At 35.0% G+C, this 20521-nt stretch overlaps 1 protein-coding gene across 1 annotated transcript; it reads left to right on the top strand.

Moving 5' to 3' along the window:
* The first annotated feature begins 5580 nt into the window (after nt 1-5580).
* Nucleotides 5581-13876, top strand: SKIP16 (SKP1/ASK-interacting protein 16). Its single transcript, XM_086231884.1, has 5 exons — nt 5581-5925; nt 6749-7468; nt 9902-10120; nt 12033-12139; nt 13565-13876. The coding sequence occupies exons 1-5, from the start codon at nt 5722-5724 to the stop codon at nt 13641-13643; spliced, it is 1329 nt and encodes a 442-aa protein (XP_086088010.1). The 5' UTR covers nt 5581-5721; the 3' UTR covers nt 13644-13876.
* The last annotated feature ends 6645 nt before the right edge of the window (nt 13877-20521 follow it).

Raw genomic sequence — 20521 nt, forward strand, 5'->3', positions numbered from 1 at the left:
AGCCGTAGTATCCAAAGGCAAAGGCCAATAACTTCATTTCAATAATCCTTAAATTTAGTTCCAAATCACTTAAAACTCGTTATTGGGGTGTTCTAGCTTCAACCATTGTAGACCCCTTTTTTCATTTGTTCTTTATAAAAATAGTAACAATAGGAAATTGCACCATTGGTTCACTTGTTATTTAGGAAGTTTTATATTAGTCCACGATTTTTTTTTTTTTTTCTTAATTATCTGACGTTTCTCATTGTGGTCCAAACCATCAAATTAGCACAAACATGTCTTTTTGAGTAACGGGACGTACACACAGAATACTGTTGAGGGGCAAAGTTGAGAAATTCTTGTGGCTCATACGACCCATCTTCTTACTATCATTGTCATGTCCCAATCCAGGCCTATGGGAATAGGTACATGGCAGCCACCATAGTACTTGGTTAACTTGAGAATAAATCAATAAGCTCAGACATTTATTTCAAGTTAGCTAAGTAATGTTAAGGCTACACAAGGAGCATGACACTTAAGACATGTGAGCCCTTTTTGGAGGTGTAAGATATCTATTTTAAAGAAAATATTAGGTCTGATATAGATTCAAACTCATTTTTGGATTGCAAAACATTTCACAGAAGGAAGAGAATACTTTTGTCAAATTCATTCATCTGTTTCATCTATACCCTACACCTCTCTAGAAATACTAAGGAATCCCTTTTTCAAAGATAACAAGTTTACAAGCTTTTTATGAGCCAAAGAATGAAAATTAAAATAATTAAGCTACCAACTAAGTTAACTAAGTATACATAATTAGTTACCCACTCGATCATAGAAAGGTCTTCCTCTTCACTAATAACAACTGGAGGTGGTGAGTACGGAGTTGTTGTAGGTATGAAACAGAACGATTTTTTAATTATCTCCGGATCCGAATGGCTGAGATCGTTTCGGCTTAAATCCAATGGTCGGTTATTTATTTCCCAAATTTACTTTCCCGTCCAAGAGAATTGGTTTGCCGCCTCTCTCCTTAATTAATTTTTTCAAATTTATTTTTCGTTATCTATTAAATTGATTACGTTTACCAAAATATCGGTATTTATGCAATAGAAAGTGCAGCGGAGAGGCTAGTATAAATTATATATAAAGGTATTTTAGGATATAGAAATGTATATATAAATGTATTAAAAGTAAAAACTCAAAACCCCAAACCCCAAAATACCCTAATGTCTAAATTAAATTAATTAATAAAATGTATTAGGACATAAACAAAACAACCATAATTTGTTTTGAAGAATATAAAATATAATGATTAAGACCTTTTTTTTATTTATTTTTTTAAATACGTGTCATTCTCTGATTGGCTATTTTCATTCTTACCATACACTCTACCCCATGGAATCTCAATTCCCACAAATCACCATGTTTCCAGAATCTTTACATTTTCCCGCACACTCTCTAAGTCTCTGTATCTTTCTCTCTCTTGCGACTCCCACGCATGCAGCCCCTGCCACCACCGGGTTTCACTTCGCCGGCCATCCCACGGTGATCCAAGGCCACTTGTCGACTCCCCGAGCTGGCGACGACACAACCCAGCGCCACCCAGCCCGGCCGGCCATCCCACATGGCAAAATTGAAGCTTCAAGCCGCGCCCCTCTCGCCAGATTTCTTCAAATTCCGACCTCCGATCATCAAATTTCTTGGTGGGTTTTCTTCCTCTCATCTCAAGCTTCAATCCCCTTATCATTTTACATGTTTTAGTTGAGTAATTTTGAAGTTGAAATCTCCTTTAGCCTTTCTTGCTTGCGAATTGGATAAGAGGTTGAAAAAGTAGGCAATGGAAGCCATTGATAATGGAAAGTGCCGATCAAGGCCCATTCCGAGTTGAGCCGAGCCAAACTGCCGGTCATACTGAGTACCGGTTTACCGACATGCCGATACCGAACTCGGTATCCAAAAGGGTCAACCATGGGGGGTTCGGTCGGTAAACCGATTTGGGGTTCCTGGTTCGGTAACCGTACCAAACTCACCCCTAATTAGAAGTGTATGATAATCCTATTTAGTGGCGGAGCTAGAATTTTAATCTAGGGGGTCATTCTTAGATAATCATTGTCGCCCCAAAATCATAATCAATATGAAATATAAATTAAGTCATTTTTAATATGAAAATCAAACTTTATTTCTTTTAACCACAACATATTGTTCAAAGTTTATTGAAAAAAACATAATATTCTAAATTTTTTATAAGAAAAATGTGTTTATGTCAAACACTTTAATAAATAACTCATGACCATAAATCATTTCAAATTCGAAAAAGGCATCACAATCTTAAATTTAAGTAACAAATAAACAAAACATAAATTGTTGTAAATCATAAAATTTAACGTGTGGATGACCACCATTACTATATCGTAACTTATGTCTTAATGATGGTTTTGTAACATATGTACTAATGATGATATTTAGTGATTTGTAACCTATGATTTATGTACATTATATCATTGTCTCCATCATTTGTAAGCCTATAAATAGGTAGTCCAATGAGAAGAATAAGAATACTCTGAATTCTCTTTAATTCTTTCTTTATGTTCTCTTGTTATTTTCTTTAGTTTTATAACATAAATTAATATCTAAAACTTTTCAAATAAAGCCACAAGAAATTGTACACCTAAAATAAATCATAAATTTGTAAATACATAAAATTGTATAAGGTTATTTTTAAAATAAAACCTACAAACTATATAAAGAGAGGAGAGTGAGAAGGGTCAGCCACCTACAAAATATAAGAAGAGGGGGAGGGTGAGAAGGGTCAGTTGACCCTTGTAGGCCTTAGTTGACTCCGCCCCTTGCTTATTCAACCTTAAGTTGTGTGAAACTGTACTCCTCCCCAAAATTGTACTTGTTGGTATCAAATGATTTTAATAAAATTTGTACAGCCTTTCTGGTCTTAAGATTTTATAATATGAAACTACACTCACTCAGGTTGATACATAAAAATGTACAAGTGAAATCAAAAGTAGAGTTGATATTTCTGGGATTGGGGGTGCTTAGTGAGGAAACGTGAGTGTTCATTTTAGGAAAAATTATTAGGTATAACCGATATATCGTCACGTGGTGTAACTAATCCATGTATAAAGGTATTGTTGGACGACATGTTAATTAATATTTGTATGATATAATATTAATAACATTCACCTATATAATAACATATAAATTAGTTATACCACATGACAGTTTATCAGTTTTACAAAATAAATTCTCTTCATTTAGACACTCTCTTATTGTTGTTTATGATAACCCCAACCTTTGAGGCACACCCCCTCCTCTCATAACCTCATTTCTTCATCTTTCATCCACTAAAACCCTAAACCTTCTCTCTTTATTCTATATTGGAAATAATATTGTAGAAAAGTATATTAGTTTTGATGAATTGAGCCTCAACTCGTCCCTTATTCATCTCCAGATAAGATATAAAAGTAAATTTTTGAGTTTTTATTTATTTATTTCGTGTTCTTTCATTTCTGGTTACGATTCGTCCAGCGAACCAGGGCCAAATGGTTCTAAAAATTTCCGCAAGTACCTGCTGAATCACTTTGCATTGGTTTGGCAAACCAATGTTGAATGACTCGTGAACATGTTCACCCTCCAACACGAAATTTAAATCTTAAACCTTAAACCTTAAACACCTTCAGTCCAAATCATCTCAAACAAAAAAAAAAAAGTTTCTGGCATGGATGGATTAAACAATTAAAATTAGATAGAATAACCTTAGATTTACATTTGAAAAAAAAAAAAATTAAGGCGTGTGTTGACGGCGGCAAAATACTAGCAAGACGTGTGTTGTTAGTAGCAGTTTAGTAGTGTTGAGAGGGGGTGGGGGTGGGGGGGGGGGGTGTGTGGTGTTTGGAAGTGTTAGGGTGTGTAGTGTTTGAAAGTGTTGAGTGGGTCATGGAGGGCTGCTCTTTGGTTTGGTTTTTATCGAATAGATCGACTACTGACCGAATTTTTTTGGTTTGGTATACCGATTTCCATAATTCGAAAATCAAAAATCCGAAACCGAAAAAATTCGAAAAAAGTTGGTTTGATTTTGGTAAAAACAAAAAAAAGTTGATAAACCAATCGATTACCGAAAATTATTATTGAAAGAAACTGAATCGATTATTATTGAAAAAAGCTGAAATATATACAAAAAAAAATTGAAACAATTACCGAAATTTAGTTATATATGCTTATATAATACTATGGGAGACTTCCATTTAGGTTCTTTAGTTTTATAATATACTGAATAAAATCTTATCACTTTTAAAATTCTAACTAAAGTCCAATAATATTGTAATCATTCCATGTTACACAATATTGGTTCATTATTTTTTATTTTTTTCACACATATCAGGCACTGAGTGGTCGACCGCCATTTTCGATTGTTCGTCAATGCATTTTTACTTCTTTGTCAAGTCCTACCCAAAATTTTGGAGTTAAAACCTAATATTCAGCCTCCACAAACCTCATTATATACCTTAGGAAGGTTTGAGGTTAACCTGTACCTATACCCTCAAAAAATAAAAAAATAATAACATATTTCTTTGATAAGGCAATGATCAAAGGACTTTATTTAGAAAAAATAAGGGCTTTATTTGGAAAAAAAAAAAGTCATAAGGTTTTTTTTCAAATAAGAAATGTTAGAAGGACTAAACTGTAATTTTCTCATTATGTTAGTGGTACAATAAATATTAAACTACTAATATCTTAAACAACTATAAGAAATTACAATTGTATAATGTTATCATATTAATATTATCAAAACTGTGAATTAAGATATAGAGTCATTCTCTAATAAAGTAAATGTTATTATTTTTAGGAAAATAAAAATCTCATCTTTAGGTAAGTAATGCATATATATATATGTATCTACTCATATTTATCGGGAAATATACATACTAAATTAATAGGATATGTACTAATACATATTATTAAACTAATTATACTAGTATATATTATTACTAATATTAATATTATTTCAATTAATACTAATACTATACTAAACTACCAATACTACTTGTGCAAATATATATTTATCAAATATTACAACCATTATCTTTTATGCATCATATTTGATTAAATTTTAATTTATATTGGTATATAATAATTAGTATTATTATAATTAAACCGAAAATGAACCGAAGATATACTGAAGTAAACCGAAAATGAACCAAAGATATATCGAAGTAAATAGAAAATGAACTGAAAGTATCCAATACCAAAATTACCGAAATCGAACCGAAAACTGAAGTTTACCAAAACTTACCGAACCAAAAAATACCGAAATCGAAAAATACCGAATTTTTTTATTTTGGTTTGGTAAGCCCCAATACCGATTCGAACTGACCGATGGGCAGCCCTATTCATGGGTGTGTAGTGAGAAATTTGGTAAGATGAATGAAATAGAAGTATTTTAATAATGTGAGGGGTGTGTTATGAGAATTAGAAATTTTAAAAAGTTGGAAGGATGTGTTATGAGAAAGGGGTGTGTAGTGAGAGAGAATGAAGTGTGCAAATACCATCACTTTTTTTGTTTTTATGTTTTTTGCCAGAAGTCCCATTTTTTGCCAGTAGCTGAACCCTGGACAGCGTAGCTGCGTAAGTAGCTGTAAACCTCTCCCACTAGAAGAGTGAGAAATATATATATAGAGAGAGAGAGAGAGAGAGAGAGAGAGAGAGAGAGAGAGAGAGCGAGAGAGAGAGATGGATTTGGAGGCAGTGGGTGATCTAGCGCTACACACAATCCTGAGCAAGTTGGGAGCTGAAGACTCAGCGAGAGCAGCTTGCGTCAGCAAGAAATTGAGGGCTTCGACCTCTGAAGACTCTCTTTGGTCCCATTTCTGTGCACAAGACCTCGACCTCTCACAACCCCTCGACCCTCATGGCAACCTCGCCCCTTCTTTCAAGGTTTTTCCATCAAATTCTTACCAGTAGTAACCAACAACCCATGTATCGCTTTTTCAAATTATTTTTCTTTTCAATTGAATATATATATATATATATGCAATCAGGATAACATATATCAGTGTATGTGATCATGAACGGTTGGGAAATTGTGGAATTTTCAGTCGGGTTTATGGGTTAATGCCAATTTATGCATTTGGATACGTGGTAGGAAATTCATGATAGGGTTTTGCACACATGCATATCAACATGACTGATTGATGATTGGCTAGGAACTTGGGTGAAAGACTCAAATTCGATGGGCCGGGGCCATGGCCTGCTCATTAACTATCCTATAAAATTGATGCCTTCTACTGTTATGGGATCTAGTTCAAATACTTAGCCCTTTAGATTTACGGTATTTGCTCTTTTCTTTTTGTTAAAATTGTATTTGCTTCTTTACTATAAAGTGAGAATACTCTTTAAGCAGTATTGTTTCTTAGGCATCTTTGGGTTAATAATAATGGGATCCTCAAGTGCTTATCAATGCCATCTTGTGGTATATGCGTATCTAGTTATATTTGCATGCACTTCATGCAGTTAACTTCGCTCCTTTTTCTTTTCATTTAAATTGCAGTTTAGATATCATACTTGGTCCAAAACATGTCATGGTGTGAGATATAGTTTGATTTCAAAGAAATCTGGTCCTTCATAGAGTTTTTTGGCAATGAAGGTTTTATGTATCATGCTTCAAGTTGCTAGAATTAAGGCACTTTTGAGTTGGTTATATCTTTAATTTCTGTTCAAGTGATATTATTTTTTGAATTAACACCTCTGCTCTCTGCAGGCAAGTTATCAATTATGGCGCGAAGCTTTTAATATGTATCCATGGTCTCTTGTAAAGCGAGTCAAAAGATGTTGGGACAAACTTAGAAACTGGTTGGCTGTTAATTTTCCAGAGGCTGAGTCTACACTTAATAAGGGTGCATCAGAAGCTGATATTCAAGAGGTGGAGAAAATCTTGAAAGTGAAACTTCCTCTGCCAACGAGGATCCTCTATCGTTTTCATGATGGTCAAGATTTTGAGGAAACAGATTTTGAAAATAGCCTGGATGGCTGTCCATTGGGGCTCATAGGTGGTTATTCCTTTTATAACCACTTGGTAACTGTGTTTTTGTTGCCCTTGTGTCAGGTCGTCTTCGAAACAAAGGAGGTCATACGTAAACTAGGTTTTTCTGTCCAATCAAAGTATGTAGTTGTGGCTGCTTCTTCTACTAGTGAAAAGTTGTTTTTCCTAAACTGTACAAATGGTCAACTATATGTTGGTACCAGCAACCTTCTACCTGATGGGGAAATGCTTCCTTGTGTACCAAATGCATTGATAAGTTCAGTTCATGATTGCAATGGTGATCAACAGCAGGATGCCATGCTGCTTTGGTTAGAAGAACATGGCCGTCGTTTAGAAAATGGCATTATTAAACTTCGTGAAGAAAAAAGTTTCAGAGGTATATGTCAATTTCCAGAAGAGTCCCCTCTCTGTTCCACTGCTATAACAAATGGCATAAAGGTAGGCAATTTGTGTGTGTGTGTGTGTTAGTGTCTTTGCAATTTATTTATTTATTTATTTATTTATTTTTTTGAGAAAGAAACTTTTTATTGATCAAAACTCAAAGCAATACACGCAATGGACAAGATGTCCATTATTAAGAGAAAAGATCAAAAAGAAAAACATAGAGTTAGGCCTCATAAAGCAGAATCCATTTATCTAAGTGCTGCCCTCCAATCTAAAATTATATTGAATAAATATACACCTCTGAAGTCATTAGTAACAGATGCCGAAAGGGAGGACCAAAAACTACTCGATCCCACAATTCTTCAACATCTGCTCCTCTATAATCCTCAAAAATTCTTTGATTCCTCTCCATCCAAATAACCCAAAAAATGGCCATCATTCTGCAATTCCAAAACACCTTGGCCTTCTTAACCCCACCAAAACCAAAGAACTTTTCACTCAACAAAGAATAGCACCCTTCTGGCATTACCCACATTACCCCTGCATCTTTGAATAAATTTGACCACAGCTTTGCTGCTACAGAACACTGAAGGAGATAAACAAACATTTGGCATCCTTTTTTGTAGAATATCACAAGTATTTATCTTTCCAAGAGCTACTAACCAAGCCAAAACTCTGACTTTTGGAGGAACTTTTGCTTTCCAAATCAAGCCTGCTGGTAGAAAAAGACTACCATCGCCATGCCCACATAGAAAAGTAAAAAAAGATTTTGAAGAGAAAAACCCTTTGGAGTCCAATTTCCAAACTCTTTAATCTCTAGTGGACGACCAATGAACTTTCTCAAGCACTAAGAGTAAGGATGACAACTCCTCCACTTCTAAGTCATTTAAATTCCTTCGAAAACCCAGGTTCCAATTTGGTTGAAAATTAACTGCCCCTGCCATTTTTGCCATTGGTAAACCATGATGATCTGACAAATTATATAGCCTTGGGAAACAAATTTTAAAAGCCTCCTCTCCCCCCCAAACATCCTCCCAAAATCTAACCCTTTCGCTGTTCCCTACAGCCAGCTTACAACACACTATAAAATTATTATAGCCTCTTGATATATCTCTCCAAGGGCTTTGACTTGACCCTTTCCTTACTTCTTTTGAATCCCAACCACTCTCTTGGTTTCCATATTTACTTCTAATCACTTCATGCCATAAGGATTCTCTCTCCAAAGGATATCTCCAAAGCCATTTCCCCAATAAAGCCATATTTTTTGCCCCCAGGTTCCCTATGCCCAATCCCCCTAATTGCTTTGACTGAGAGACAATATCCCATCTAACCAGATTAAACTTTCTCCCTTCCCCAACTCCTTTCCAAAGGAAGTTTCTCATTAGTTTCTCCACCCTTTTAGCTACCCCCTTTGGTATTTTAAATAGTGATAAGTAGAAAGTTGGAATACTCCCCAAAACAGCCTGAATCAAAGTAAGTCTTCCTCCCCTTGATAAGAACGCCTTCTTCCAATTTTCCAGTCTTCTCTCTATCTTTTCCATTACCGGATTCCAAAAATTTGTTGCTCTCGGATTACCCCCCAGGGGCAAACCCAAATACTTCAAGTGTCTTTGCAATTCTGCACATCATGTAAGATAATTTGTGTTTGGTTCCTCTCTTTTGTGCCCAGTGGAAAACAAGTAACTATGGCAGGTATATGTGATGACTGATGTAAAATTGGATCAAACAGATTCAACTTTGTTACATGGGTACTGGCATGGGGAATCACCTGTTCATAGGCTGTAAGACACCTAGTTCAAGTCAGCTAACCGACATTTAATCCCTTTTGACCTCTTTTCTTTAAGAAAAGAAGGTGGTGTCTATGTTGTTGGAACAAGGGCTACCAGTTTCCAAATAGTAAATGTCTTAGGCATCCCCTTGTTAGACATGTGTTCCAGGAAAGTTGGATCGAAGAAATTTTTTGTTTGCAACATCTCTCACCTCCAATTTATTGGCGACTTAAGGCCTATTTGGGAGTGATTTTGCCGGAAGCACTTTTTCTCAGTAGCATTTTTTGTTGAAGCACATAAAAGTTTTTATTAAAAATCCAATTACTTTATGTAAATGCACTTGGAAACACTTCATGAAGAAGCACCTATCAACTGCTACTCCAGAAAGCACTAAAAAGTGTTTCAATGACCCAAAAAACACTGTTAGCTATTTCTAACAAACACTACCAAAACCACTTTTGATTATCTGAAAGCACTTTTAGCACTTGTAAAAGCACTCCCAAATAAGCCCTAAGTTGTTAAACTTTACTATGCAGTTATATCCTTTGTTCTAGAAGTCTATTGGTCTATCCATTATTCTTACAAAGCTTTATTTCTCATAATGATTGTCTCTGACAATAATGCCGAATGCAATTACAAAAATGACTACTATAACCGTTTATATTGTTATATAAAAAATTATACTTTATGATTTTTTTTTTTTTTTTGTTTAATTTAGATTCGTGCTTCTTCCGTGCTTGTCCCGGAGCTTCTTGACCTTCAAGATACTTCTCGAAAGTATTCATTTGCTTATTCAATCCGCATGTCCCTTGCTGGTGAAGGATGTATCATCAATGGAATGACATTCAGCTCTTGCCAACTGCATTGGAGGCACTGGATCATCCGTGATAATGATGTTGTCATAGATGATGTTAATGCAGAAGCTGTTATAGGAAAGGTAGGTTTCATTTGGTCAATTACTTTTATTGTCTTTCTTCCAGAATCTATTTAGAATGGACAATCTTACATCTTTTCCTGTAGTAGATAACAAGTGATCTTTTAATCAAGGTATCTTTTGAAGACATGACCCTAGAAACATATTTCAAATGATTTCTTTTAAACAATCTTCTGAAATCCATAGAAAACTGGTGATGTCATGTAATAGAGCTCCTAGCATAAAGACCTGCTTAATCCATATAGTTCACTTGCCTGAACTGTGTTTGTCTTACCGCGAGACCTATTTTCCGGAACATATATCTACATTTTTTAATAAATATAGTCCAAGATAGACGCTTTTCTACTCATAGCCTACTAGTAACCATCTCATCTCCCTCAACACGATGTCCTTTTTTGCCAGCAAATAGTCCATTTCTTCAAGAAACGTTTCAATTCAGGAACAATTTCTTTCACTTTTTTTCCCAGAAAATAGTCCATATCTTTAGGAAACGTGTCAAAATCTAACCTGTGAAAAATCTGTAAGAGAACTCAAAAATTGAAAGGTAAATAAGTTCAGACTACAAATTGAAGGGCAAAAATGTTCAGATCACATATTGATTTCAACTCAGTGTTGCTTTTGATGTCAGCAAAGCTTGGTCTGGACCAGATATGTTGTTCTTCATTTGGGCCCAAAGAAAGAAATTGATTAATGATTCTTAAATGCCATGTTGAAATATTTGAACTAGGGTTAGGGTTTTGAAATAGAGAGAGCGGAACTCAAGGTTTGAAATACTAATATACTGTAGTATTTATGTGTACTAAATATGAGTGTAAAATAGAATAATACCTTCCAACAATAAACATAAAAAAAAAAAAAAAAAAAAAAGGAAATAATAACTCCAAAAAGTTTGATACCAATGGTTGCCAAATCTAAGCATGAACCAGCATTAATCTTTTCATTTTCACTTTTCCCAAATCAAATGTCGCCTTATCATAAAATGTGATACTCAAAATGAATATATATATATATATATATATTGGTGTATTCTGACTAAATGAATTTACCATTTTTATTTTTGTATGAGTGTACTTTTTGGATGTTATAGGTTATAAATTTCAGTTGACTTTGTTTTCTGAAGTCTAATAAATTGGCCCAAACACTTTTCTGGGCTGAGTTTGATTAAAAGTAGGGTTATATACAGCTCAACCTAATATAAGCCCCGGGCTACAGGTGTCATTTCCCCGGTAAATGTTATTAATGAGTGAATAGCTACTGAAAAAAGAAAAAAATAGATATGCAGATATTTTATGTTGTATGCAGGCTCAAAGATAGTTGCTGTTATAGTGCTCATGGGGTGGACTGTTAACCTAGAGGTTATGAGTCCAAGTTGTGTATTTCCAATTACTACCATGTTCAGAAATTTTGGAAAACCAGCATGTCCCTTTGGTGTCCATCACCTTTTGCCCACCTGAAACTCAGCCTAAAGCTCATTTAGGGTCTGTTTGGCACAGCAATGATAGAAAACAAAAATAGCTCTTGCAGAGTTGTGCTTCTCCAAGAAGCTGTATATTTTGCTTTTTAAGGAAAATATTCAGAGTGATGCCAAACGATCCCAAAAACTGCAAAAAGAGCTTTCTGCTTCTAGAATGAATTTTTGGCTACTCTGAAATTTTTGCCTAATGGATCCTTAGTGTCTCAAGCTGAGCTCAGGACTATGATATTGAAGCAAAATTTGGGCTGGGCTTACTTAGAAAAGCTTAAAACCTCCCTAGTTGACAGTCCTAATACACATGGTTACTCTATTTCATCTAACTTATATATAGATAAATGTTGTAAAAAGTATTGAAGGTCTCAAACTTATGATTATAATTAAACTATGCATTGAAAGGAAATAAATTTTTGATAGAAATCTTATTATTTTGTGTGTTTGCAGTTCCCACTCTTGCATCCAGGTGAGAAAGAATTTGTTTATGAGAGTTACACATCTCTACCATCTTCTTCAGGTTCTATTGAAGGTTCTTTTAAGTTTGTCCCTGGCAGGTACTCAACCTAAATCCATTGTTGTTAATGATGATGATATATATTGATAGACACATATAGGAGAATTCTCTAATTAGGATGCCATCATTATAAGAAAAGTAAATACCACATTATGGGTTCAACCCCGCAATGTGGTTTAATAATCCAAACCATCTATTTCTAAGGTTTCCGTTCATGGATCATCCTTGCAAAAAATCAACAAAATTCTTGACTGTTTTGTTATCTAATTGTCATCAAATAAATAGACGAACATAGTGTTTCGATAACCTAGAAATGATGATGATGATAATTAAATGGTTAAAGATTTTCAATATGGCTAATTTTTTGCATGAATGATCCTTAAATGGGTACCTAAAACATAGATTGTTTTGATTATGGGTTCACATTGTGGGGTGGGCCCAACAGTGTGGTCCTTATTCTTCTTAAAATGAGGGCATCCTTATAGGAGTTGGATGGTCCTATATAAACTATTTTAATATGATATAGTACTTTTATTTTTTTCTTAAAGAAATTATGTGGTACCCAAAATTTGATTGCAAAGCATCTTACAGTGGTTATATACTGACCTCGGAGGAAAGGGATTCCTTTGCAGGAATTGTTTTAATTCTGTTAGGTTTATTCTCATGAACGAAAAAATGTAGAGTTTTTGCAACTTTTTTTCCCTACCCTGTTTTAGGTTTTAGCATTGTAGAAGAGTAGACGTAAAATTATATGTGATTTCTTTTTCTCCAATTTTTTCCTTCTTCAGTGTCAAGCACTAGAACTAAGTAGATATGTGCTCAAGCTTGAGTTCAGATTTTGAGCTTGATGCATATGATTAGGGGATGTTGAGTTGAGCCATACTGAGCCTGTTGAGTTGCTGGTTGCAGAAGGTTTGGATGAGTGAGTGCTTTGCTTAGAATTTAGAATCTCAAGGAAAATGCTTTAACACATAATGTAGCGCTCAAAGGGCATTGAATAGAATTCATGGAAAGCCGAGACAACACATTTGAGCTTGATTTGCTTAGAAGTGTAATATTGGACATGAAATGGGTTCGTTAGACGAGCAGTAGGAGCATGATAGGAAAGATTAATCAAATTCCTAAAAGCTAGGAGTTTGTGTGTCGTTAATTGGGCCACAAAGGAGCAACTTCCATCATATCAAAGTAGTTAAGTTGAAGGATGTATTAACTTGACTGATTTTCTTCCAATTTGATTTTTGTGTGTATTGTGAACATTGAATTTTTCTAGATTTGAATTTCAGCAATAATCTTGATATGAACTTACCAATAATGACTCTGTGTGTCTGCATATAATATTCTTGTAACAAGCATTGACTTACATATTCAGTTCTCACTCCAATCTGTTGAAGGGCTATATTGAACTGGTATTGTAATTACCATCTGTTTGTTATATTTATATACTTGTTTCTGTCTGTTGTTTTAGGTTGGCGGAGCCAAAGGGCAGCCCATTTGAAGTTGCAGTGGCACGGTTTCCCCTCCAGCTGCCGGATTACATCTTCTGATAATTGGATTGTGGGATCGACGTGTTTAAGTTGAAACTCCAGCTCAATGGTCGTCATGTATTGATGTAGATATGTCATACTCATATGTGTGTGTGTGTGTGTGCAAGGATGGTCGTGTATTGATATTTTTATGTGTGTGTTTGTGTTTGTATTTATACATTAGATCCTTTGCGTATGTGAAATAGCATAATAATTACATTATTTTATGTATCAATGGTGTTATCTTAGCGTCATTAGTGGCCATGGTAGTTAGCCCTAGTCGTTATTTAAGTTTTTGGAAGACTGAAAAAAAAAAAAATTGAATAAAGCTGCGCCTAGATAGGGCTATAACTAATAGATTGGGCCTAAAAGGCTAGACTTTTTGGGCGATATGTCCGTCATGTAACCAAAAATATGAAATGAATAAAGCTATGGACCTATGGTGCAGGCTAAATTCATCACCCTCAACTACTGAATTTATATTTTAAAATTTCAATTTTATTTTTTAGTAGATAATCACTAAATGGTCATTTTTAATATATTTGTCAAATTTTGGTAGATTATTCGGTAGTTATCTGCCAAATATTGGTGGAAGTTTCAATAGATAATTACCGAATGGTCATTTTACAGGTATCTGTCGACTTTTGGTGGATTATTTGGTAGTTATTCGTTGAACATATGTAGAGGTTTTGGTAGATAACTACCGAATGAGTGTTGGTGATTTTATTTTCATTTTGCAAGAAAGGGTAAAATAGGAAAAAAAAAAATAAACAAAATATGTTAAGGTGGTGAATTCAGTAATTGAGGGTGGTGAGTAGTTGAAGGTGGTGAATTTAGCCTGGGTCTAAAGCTATTTGTACCATCTCGACCCATTAAAAATGGGTCCTACTTTTATTGGAAATGGTACATTAGGTGGTTAAATGAGTGTACAAATAGTGTTAGTCAATATCTTTTGTTCTTTTATTGCTTTACATATAACACATTAATACACTGACACAAGACATAAAGTACAATTTCACTCTAATTTTGTGATTTACTCAATTACATTTACACCATGTGATTAGGTGACAATGACGTAGAATCTCCCTAAAACTGAGGAGCTAGACCCTACCCCCTCAGTGCGGATTGATCTGCAAATGAATGCTAATTGATGTGTCAGGTTTAGAGTTCGTCTTAAACTTGGGATCTAAACCATACACCCTAAGCTCTAAAACAGAGTTTAGAAAAAATTAATGAATAAATTTAGTAAGAAAATTTCTGATTATCAAATAACTTGTATTTTTTTTTTTAAAGAGAAGTAAAATTGTTTTTTATTAAAAAATAATCATATCTTGTATTTTATGTAATTTTTAAATTTAAAATATATTTATAATTTTAGCACTTCGATTATACTTTATTTTTTAACTTGATACGTCAACTTCAAAATTGTGCATTACAATACCTCAACTTTCATTTCATGTCAATTTCATACTTTTTTTTTCATACTTTTTTTACATTTTTCGTCAAGAATATTGTGCGGACCCCATTAAGCATTTACCTAACTTCTAAAAAATAACTACGCGAACAAAAAAAGAAACAAATAAAATACAAAAATAAAACTTCAACCATGGATTATGATGTGGCTGAAGTATCTCGAGGGGGCAAAGATCCATGGTGGAGGGAATCAGATCGATCCTACTATGGCCTTGCCGCCCGCCGCTAACAGAAGCTAAGCGGTTGAAGAACAAAGCTCTTTTCATTGCTTCTATTGTCGCTTTCTCCGAATCTTTGTCTTAATTTTTCTATTCTATTATTTGTTTGACAGCTTAAACTAGCAGCTCCAGCTACTAAAGCCAACCAATAGACGTGTTCATACAACCGAGCACCTACGACTAAGAGGAATGGAATGTCGACCACGGGCAAGCGGGGAAAAGCCTCGGCCCTTCCTTTATTAAAAAAGCTCTTTCTACTTCTGCTTTCCCACCACCTACAGTCGCAAAGCCCCTAACCCAGGAACCCTCCTCCCTCCTTACCCTCACTGGAAAGTCCTTTGGTTCTAGCGATATTTCCTTGCTGGACCGCCACTCTCTCTCTCTCTCTTCTCTCTCTCTCTCTCTCTCTCTCTCTCTCTCCTAATGATATATTCCAAAGGCTTATTCGCGCCAATGCCCCCTGAAACTAACTTCGATTTTCAATTTGCCCCTTGAAACTTCATTCCTCTCACTTTGCCCCCGGAACTTTACAAAATACTATATTCCGTCATGTTCGTCTATGGATCCGTCAAAACAGCTGACGTGGAAGGGCATTTTGGTCTTTTAGACGCCAAGTGTACAAAAAATTAATAAAAAATAATTTTAAAAACTTAAAACAAAAATTAAAAGTTTAAAACTTATTTTTTAATTTTCAGATCCCCTATTGGCCAAAAAAAAAAATTTAGATCCCTCACCCAAACCCAGTCGCCAGCCCCACCACCGGCGAGTCCTCTTTCCGGCGCAACACCCCACCCAGCCATCGGCCAACCTCTCATCCCTCTCTCTCTCTTTCCCTCTCTGCCTCTCCTTCCCTCTCTCTTTCTCTCTCCTTCTTCTTCCCTCTCTCCTTTTTTCTCCCTCGTTCAAAATAGGCAAAAACCTAAAATTCAATTTCCAATTTCTTAAAACTGAACATCCACGCCTTAGGAGAAAGGAAGCCCATAACTAGAGCATCGTTTTTCACAACTGGGTCATTGGCCAAATCTTGCCGGAAACAGTCGAAATCGACGGCGGAAGCCGTCGGCCTTGGTGGCTTTAATTCTCCGTCGTGGAGCATCGTTGGAGCAAGGGGACACCACGGCTAGACTCGTCGTGGCCTGGGGAAAAAAACCCATGGGGTCACCGGTCCCAATTTCACCGAAAAAGCAAGTAACGCCGGTGAGGCTTGGATCGGATTCGGGGCAGTATTTCGGGTTTGGGGGTTTCTGGGTTGAACTGAAACTAGGGGAAGGAAGAGGAGGGAACGGTGAGCTCCATGGGCCAAAGCCCGTCGCTAGCCATGGCCAGTCGCACCCTCACGCGCCGGAGAGAGGGGTGGCGAAGGTGTGAGGCCAAGAAAGACAAAGACGCGAGAGAGAATTTGAGAGGAGAGAGAGATATATATATATTCAAAGAGGTCCCACTTAATGCTGATGTGGAGCTGATTTGGCATCTTGTCAGTCTGATTCAGCTTTGCGTCTGGTAAAAGACTAAAATGCCCTTACACGTAAGCGCCACATCAGCTGTTTTGACGGATCCATAGACGGACATGACGGAATATAGTATTTTGTAAAGTTCGGGGGGCAAAGTGAGAGGAATGAAGTTTCAAGGGGCAAATTGAAAATCGAAGTTAGTTTCAGGGGGCATTGGCGCGAATAAGCCTATTCCAAAACCAAAGCCTGTTGCTTTTTTCAATCACATCACTTTGGCAAATAGACCTTTCTTTCTCCTCTAAATACAACTATAACAACTAGCTAGAGAGAGAAAAAAAAAAAGAGCTAGAAAGAGAAACAAAGAGAGAGATGGATGAATAATTATTTGAGTTCTTTATCAATAAGCCACAAAATATAATTTTTTTTTTGTCATAAATTTAAACTTCTAATCTATTTACTTTTAAGCCATAAAATATATTTTCAAGCTAAACAAAATATTTTTAAGCCACAGTTCAAGAAAAATCAAACATGGAGCATTCAATATTGTTCAAACTCAAGCATGCACAAGTAAGGTGTTCAAATAAATGACACGCTTCATTAATTTTTTTTTTTTTTTTCAAATTTAAAATTTCTTTTATGATTTATTTTTTTCAAAATCAAGCATAGAGCATTGTAACTTCTAAGTGGGATCTTTGAGCTAAGTGTGCATTTGAACACCCAAATAAAGTGTTCAAATGACTACTACATTTTTTTTTTAATTTTTCTATAATTATTTTCATCCAAATGTTTAGGATCACAAATTGAAGTAAAATATAAATTGGTGAAAATTATACAATTCAATAAAGTGTGACTTTATAAAAAGTGCATTTTTGATCCTTGTACTTTAACAAAGTTTCCACTTTGGTCTAGTTCTTTCAATTTTGGAAATTTTAGTTCCGTACTTTCATTACGTTTGCAAGTGGGTCCAAATCATTAATTAGGTTTAAATTGTTGGCGAAAATATGACGTAGCAGAGATATTTTGAACATTTTAAATAACCTATGAGTGAAACTCATTTAATCAAGTCACGTTGCCCAATCACATTTAGACACATGTCCTTTTTTCTTAATTATTTAAGTTTTTTTTTTTCTTAATTATATTTTATTTAACTTTTTAAATTGATTATTTAGACCGCATTAATCATAAAATGTCTAAAATATCCAATCATATGCATTGTCACGTTATATTTTTGTCTTAAAAATAAATTGAATTAACAGTTTGGATCTAACTGCAAACATAATGAAAGTATGGGACTAAAATTGTCAAAATTGAAAGAACGGGGACCAAAGTAGAAACTTTGTTAAAGTACATGGACCAAAAATGTACTTTGGCCTAAAATAAAATGTAACTCAGTGAAAATTACAGTTTTAGTTAAATTAATTTTCAAATTATTTTCAGAGCTTAGGGTTTATGGTGTAGTCTTTATGATTTAAGGCTAAAGCCCTAAAACCCTAAATATGAAGTCATAAAACCTAAACTCTAAATATTTAAACATTAAAACAATACTACATCATTTAACAAAGAGTAACTCTATAAAATTATAAAGTATAACTCTACAATAGTTACATACTGCAACATAACAAAATATAAGTATAACTATGTGAGAGTAACATACATCGTTAGGAAAAAAAGTTTAGTTTTAAGTCACTTTGAGTGGCTTAAAAATAAGTAGATCTTTTATATGAGTTTATGAGTAAAACTTGAAATTTTTAATGGTTTTTGGCTAATTTACTTTAATTATTTTCATGGGTTGATGAGGGTAAGGAGGGAGGCGGATTCTTGGGTTTGGGGCCTGCAGGGTTGTAGGTGTTGGGCTTTCAATTTTTTTTTTTAGGGTAAACTGCAATTTAGTACCTCAAATATACCTCATATTGCAAGTTGGTACCCCTAGTTCAATTTTCAATTTTTCAGTACCCCATTTTCATTTTTTTGGCAAATAAGTACCTCCGTTAAACCTTCCATCAAAAAGACCGCTAAGTGATGACATGGCACTGACGCAAATGCCAAATGTTTGCCCATATGTAGCCACGTGGACAAATAAATAATAAAATATTATAAAATAATTTTTTAATAAAATAAATAAATAAACTGTAAAAAACAAAAAAACTTTTAAAACCGACAATTAAATTAGCAAAAAAAAAACTAAGAGAAATAAAATAAAATTAAAAAAAAAAAAAAAACCTCCCTCCTTTCCCACCCAGATCTGGCCCTCCCTCCCTTCTTTTTTTTTTTTTTGTTGTCTACAACTCTCTCCTCCTCTTTTTTTTTATTTTTATTCTTATGGTTCTTTTAGTTTTTTTTTTTTTTTTGTCTTCTTCTTCCTTTTTTTTTCTCTTTCTTTTTCTTCTCCTCCTTTTTTTTTTTTTTTTTTTTTCTTTTGTTTGCAACTTTCCCATCAACAACACCAAGATCCTTACTGGTCACTACTCCAAACCCAAAAGGCAAAGCCTAGAAACCATATCAGCAGCTAAATCAACCCAATGTTTTCCTCCCTCCAACAAAAGCTTCAATGTTTATACATCCACTAAATGCCCAATACCCAATACAATACCTAGTGTTTTCTAATCCAGCTCAATCTACAAACAATACCCAATACACCTAATATCTCAAAAACCACCTGAATTCTTCCTAATGAAAAATTTGCCCAATTCAAACCTCAACCCACATAGCATAAGTGAATGTAGCAACATTTGTTGCCTTATCAGCCCTCCATAGTGTATCTGATAACACCTTCCCTTTATGGCTTTTCCTGAAGTTTGTGAACAAATGCCTGGCACAAAACCTTTGCTTGGTATGTGGGACCACTTCCTCAAAAGCATTAATCAGTTTTTTTTGTTTATCAAAAATAAAAGTCCACTGAAAACTGTTGACTATGTCCAAATCATTCCTCAGCAATTTCAAGAACCAAACCCATGAATCTCTGTTCTCAACTTCCACCACAGCATATGCTATGATCCACGTCTCATTATTAGCATCAATGCATGCATCACTCAACAATTGTCCACTATACACACCCTTTAAATGGCAGCCATCTAGTCTCACAATCCTTCCACATCCCTCTTTGAAGCCTTGTTTGTAAGCTCCCAAACAGAAATATAGTCTATGGAACCTTCCCCTATTACTCAAAACCTGAATAGTTGTTCCAGGGTTAGTCCTTCTAACCTCATGCACGTAATCCCAAATTTGTGCATAATATTGCCCCATTTGTGTCCCTTGTATGATGTCAAGAGCACTTTTCTTAGCTCTATAAGCCTTCATCCAAGAGATTCCCACCTTGAATTCCTTTGAAGTTGCATCCATTAAGGCAGTCACTGGCATAGTTGGGTTAAATTGGATCATATCAAGGAATATCTAGCAAATCTACTCCACGGTGGTTGTCTTGTTATATATGGACTTTTGTGCAAACGTGTTCATTAACAAAAATCTTGATCTGCAAGGTATCAACACTGGCATTCTTTCTGGAAACCCACATTTCCCAAGTGCACTTGCCAAGGGTCTCCTCATGGACATCACAAGCAACCCCAAGTTTGTACTTCTCATTCTTCCAAAAGGTAAGATTCTTGCCCTTCACAATTGCATATTGCTTGATAGCTTGCTTAAAGACTTTACATTCACTGAAAAAACATGTCTAGCTGAAAATAGGGGTCCTTAAGGTCTATGGGTAATGGACCTCCCTCCTATCATTTTTCTCATCATAATCTTGCATGCTAATGTACTC

Source organism: Dryas octopetala, chromosome 2 (genome assembly GCF_963921425.1).
Source record: "Dryas octopetala chromosome 2, drDryOcto1.1, whole genome shotgun sequence".
Taxonomy (NCBI): Eukaryota; Viridiplantae; Streptophyta; class Magnoliopsida; order Rosales; family Rosaceae; genus Dryas; species Dryas octopetala.

Excerpts from the sequence above, each read along its gene's own strand:
- SKIP16 (XM_086231884.1), top strand. The coding sequence starts at position 5,722 with ATGGATTTGGAGGCAGTGGGTGATCTAGCGCTACACACAATCCTGAGC. Across the intron at positions 5,926-6,748 it reads ACCTCGCCCCTTCTTTCAAG|GCAAGTTATCAATTATGGCG; the intron begins GTTTTTCCATCA and ends TGCTCTCTGCAG. Across the intron at positions 10,121-12,032 it reads CAGAAGCTGTTATAGGAAAG|TTCCCACTCTTGCATCCAGG; the intron begins GTAGGTTTCATT and ends GTGTGTTTGCAG.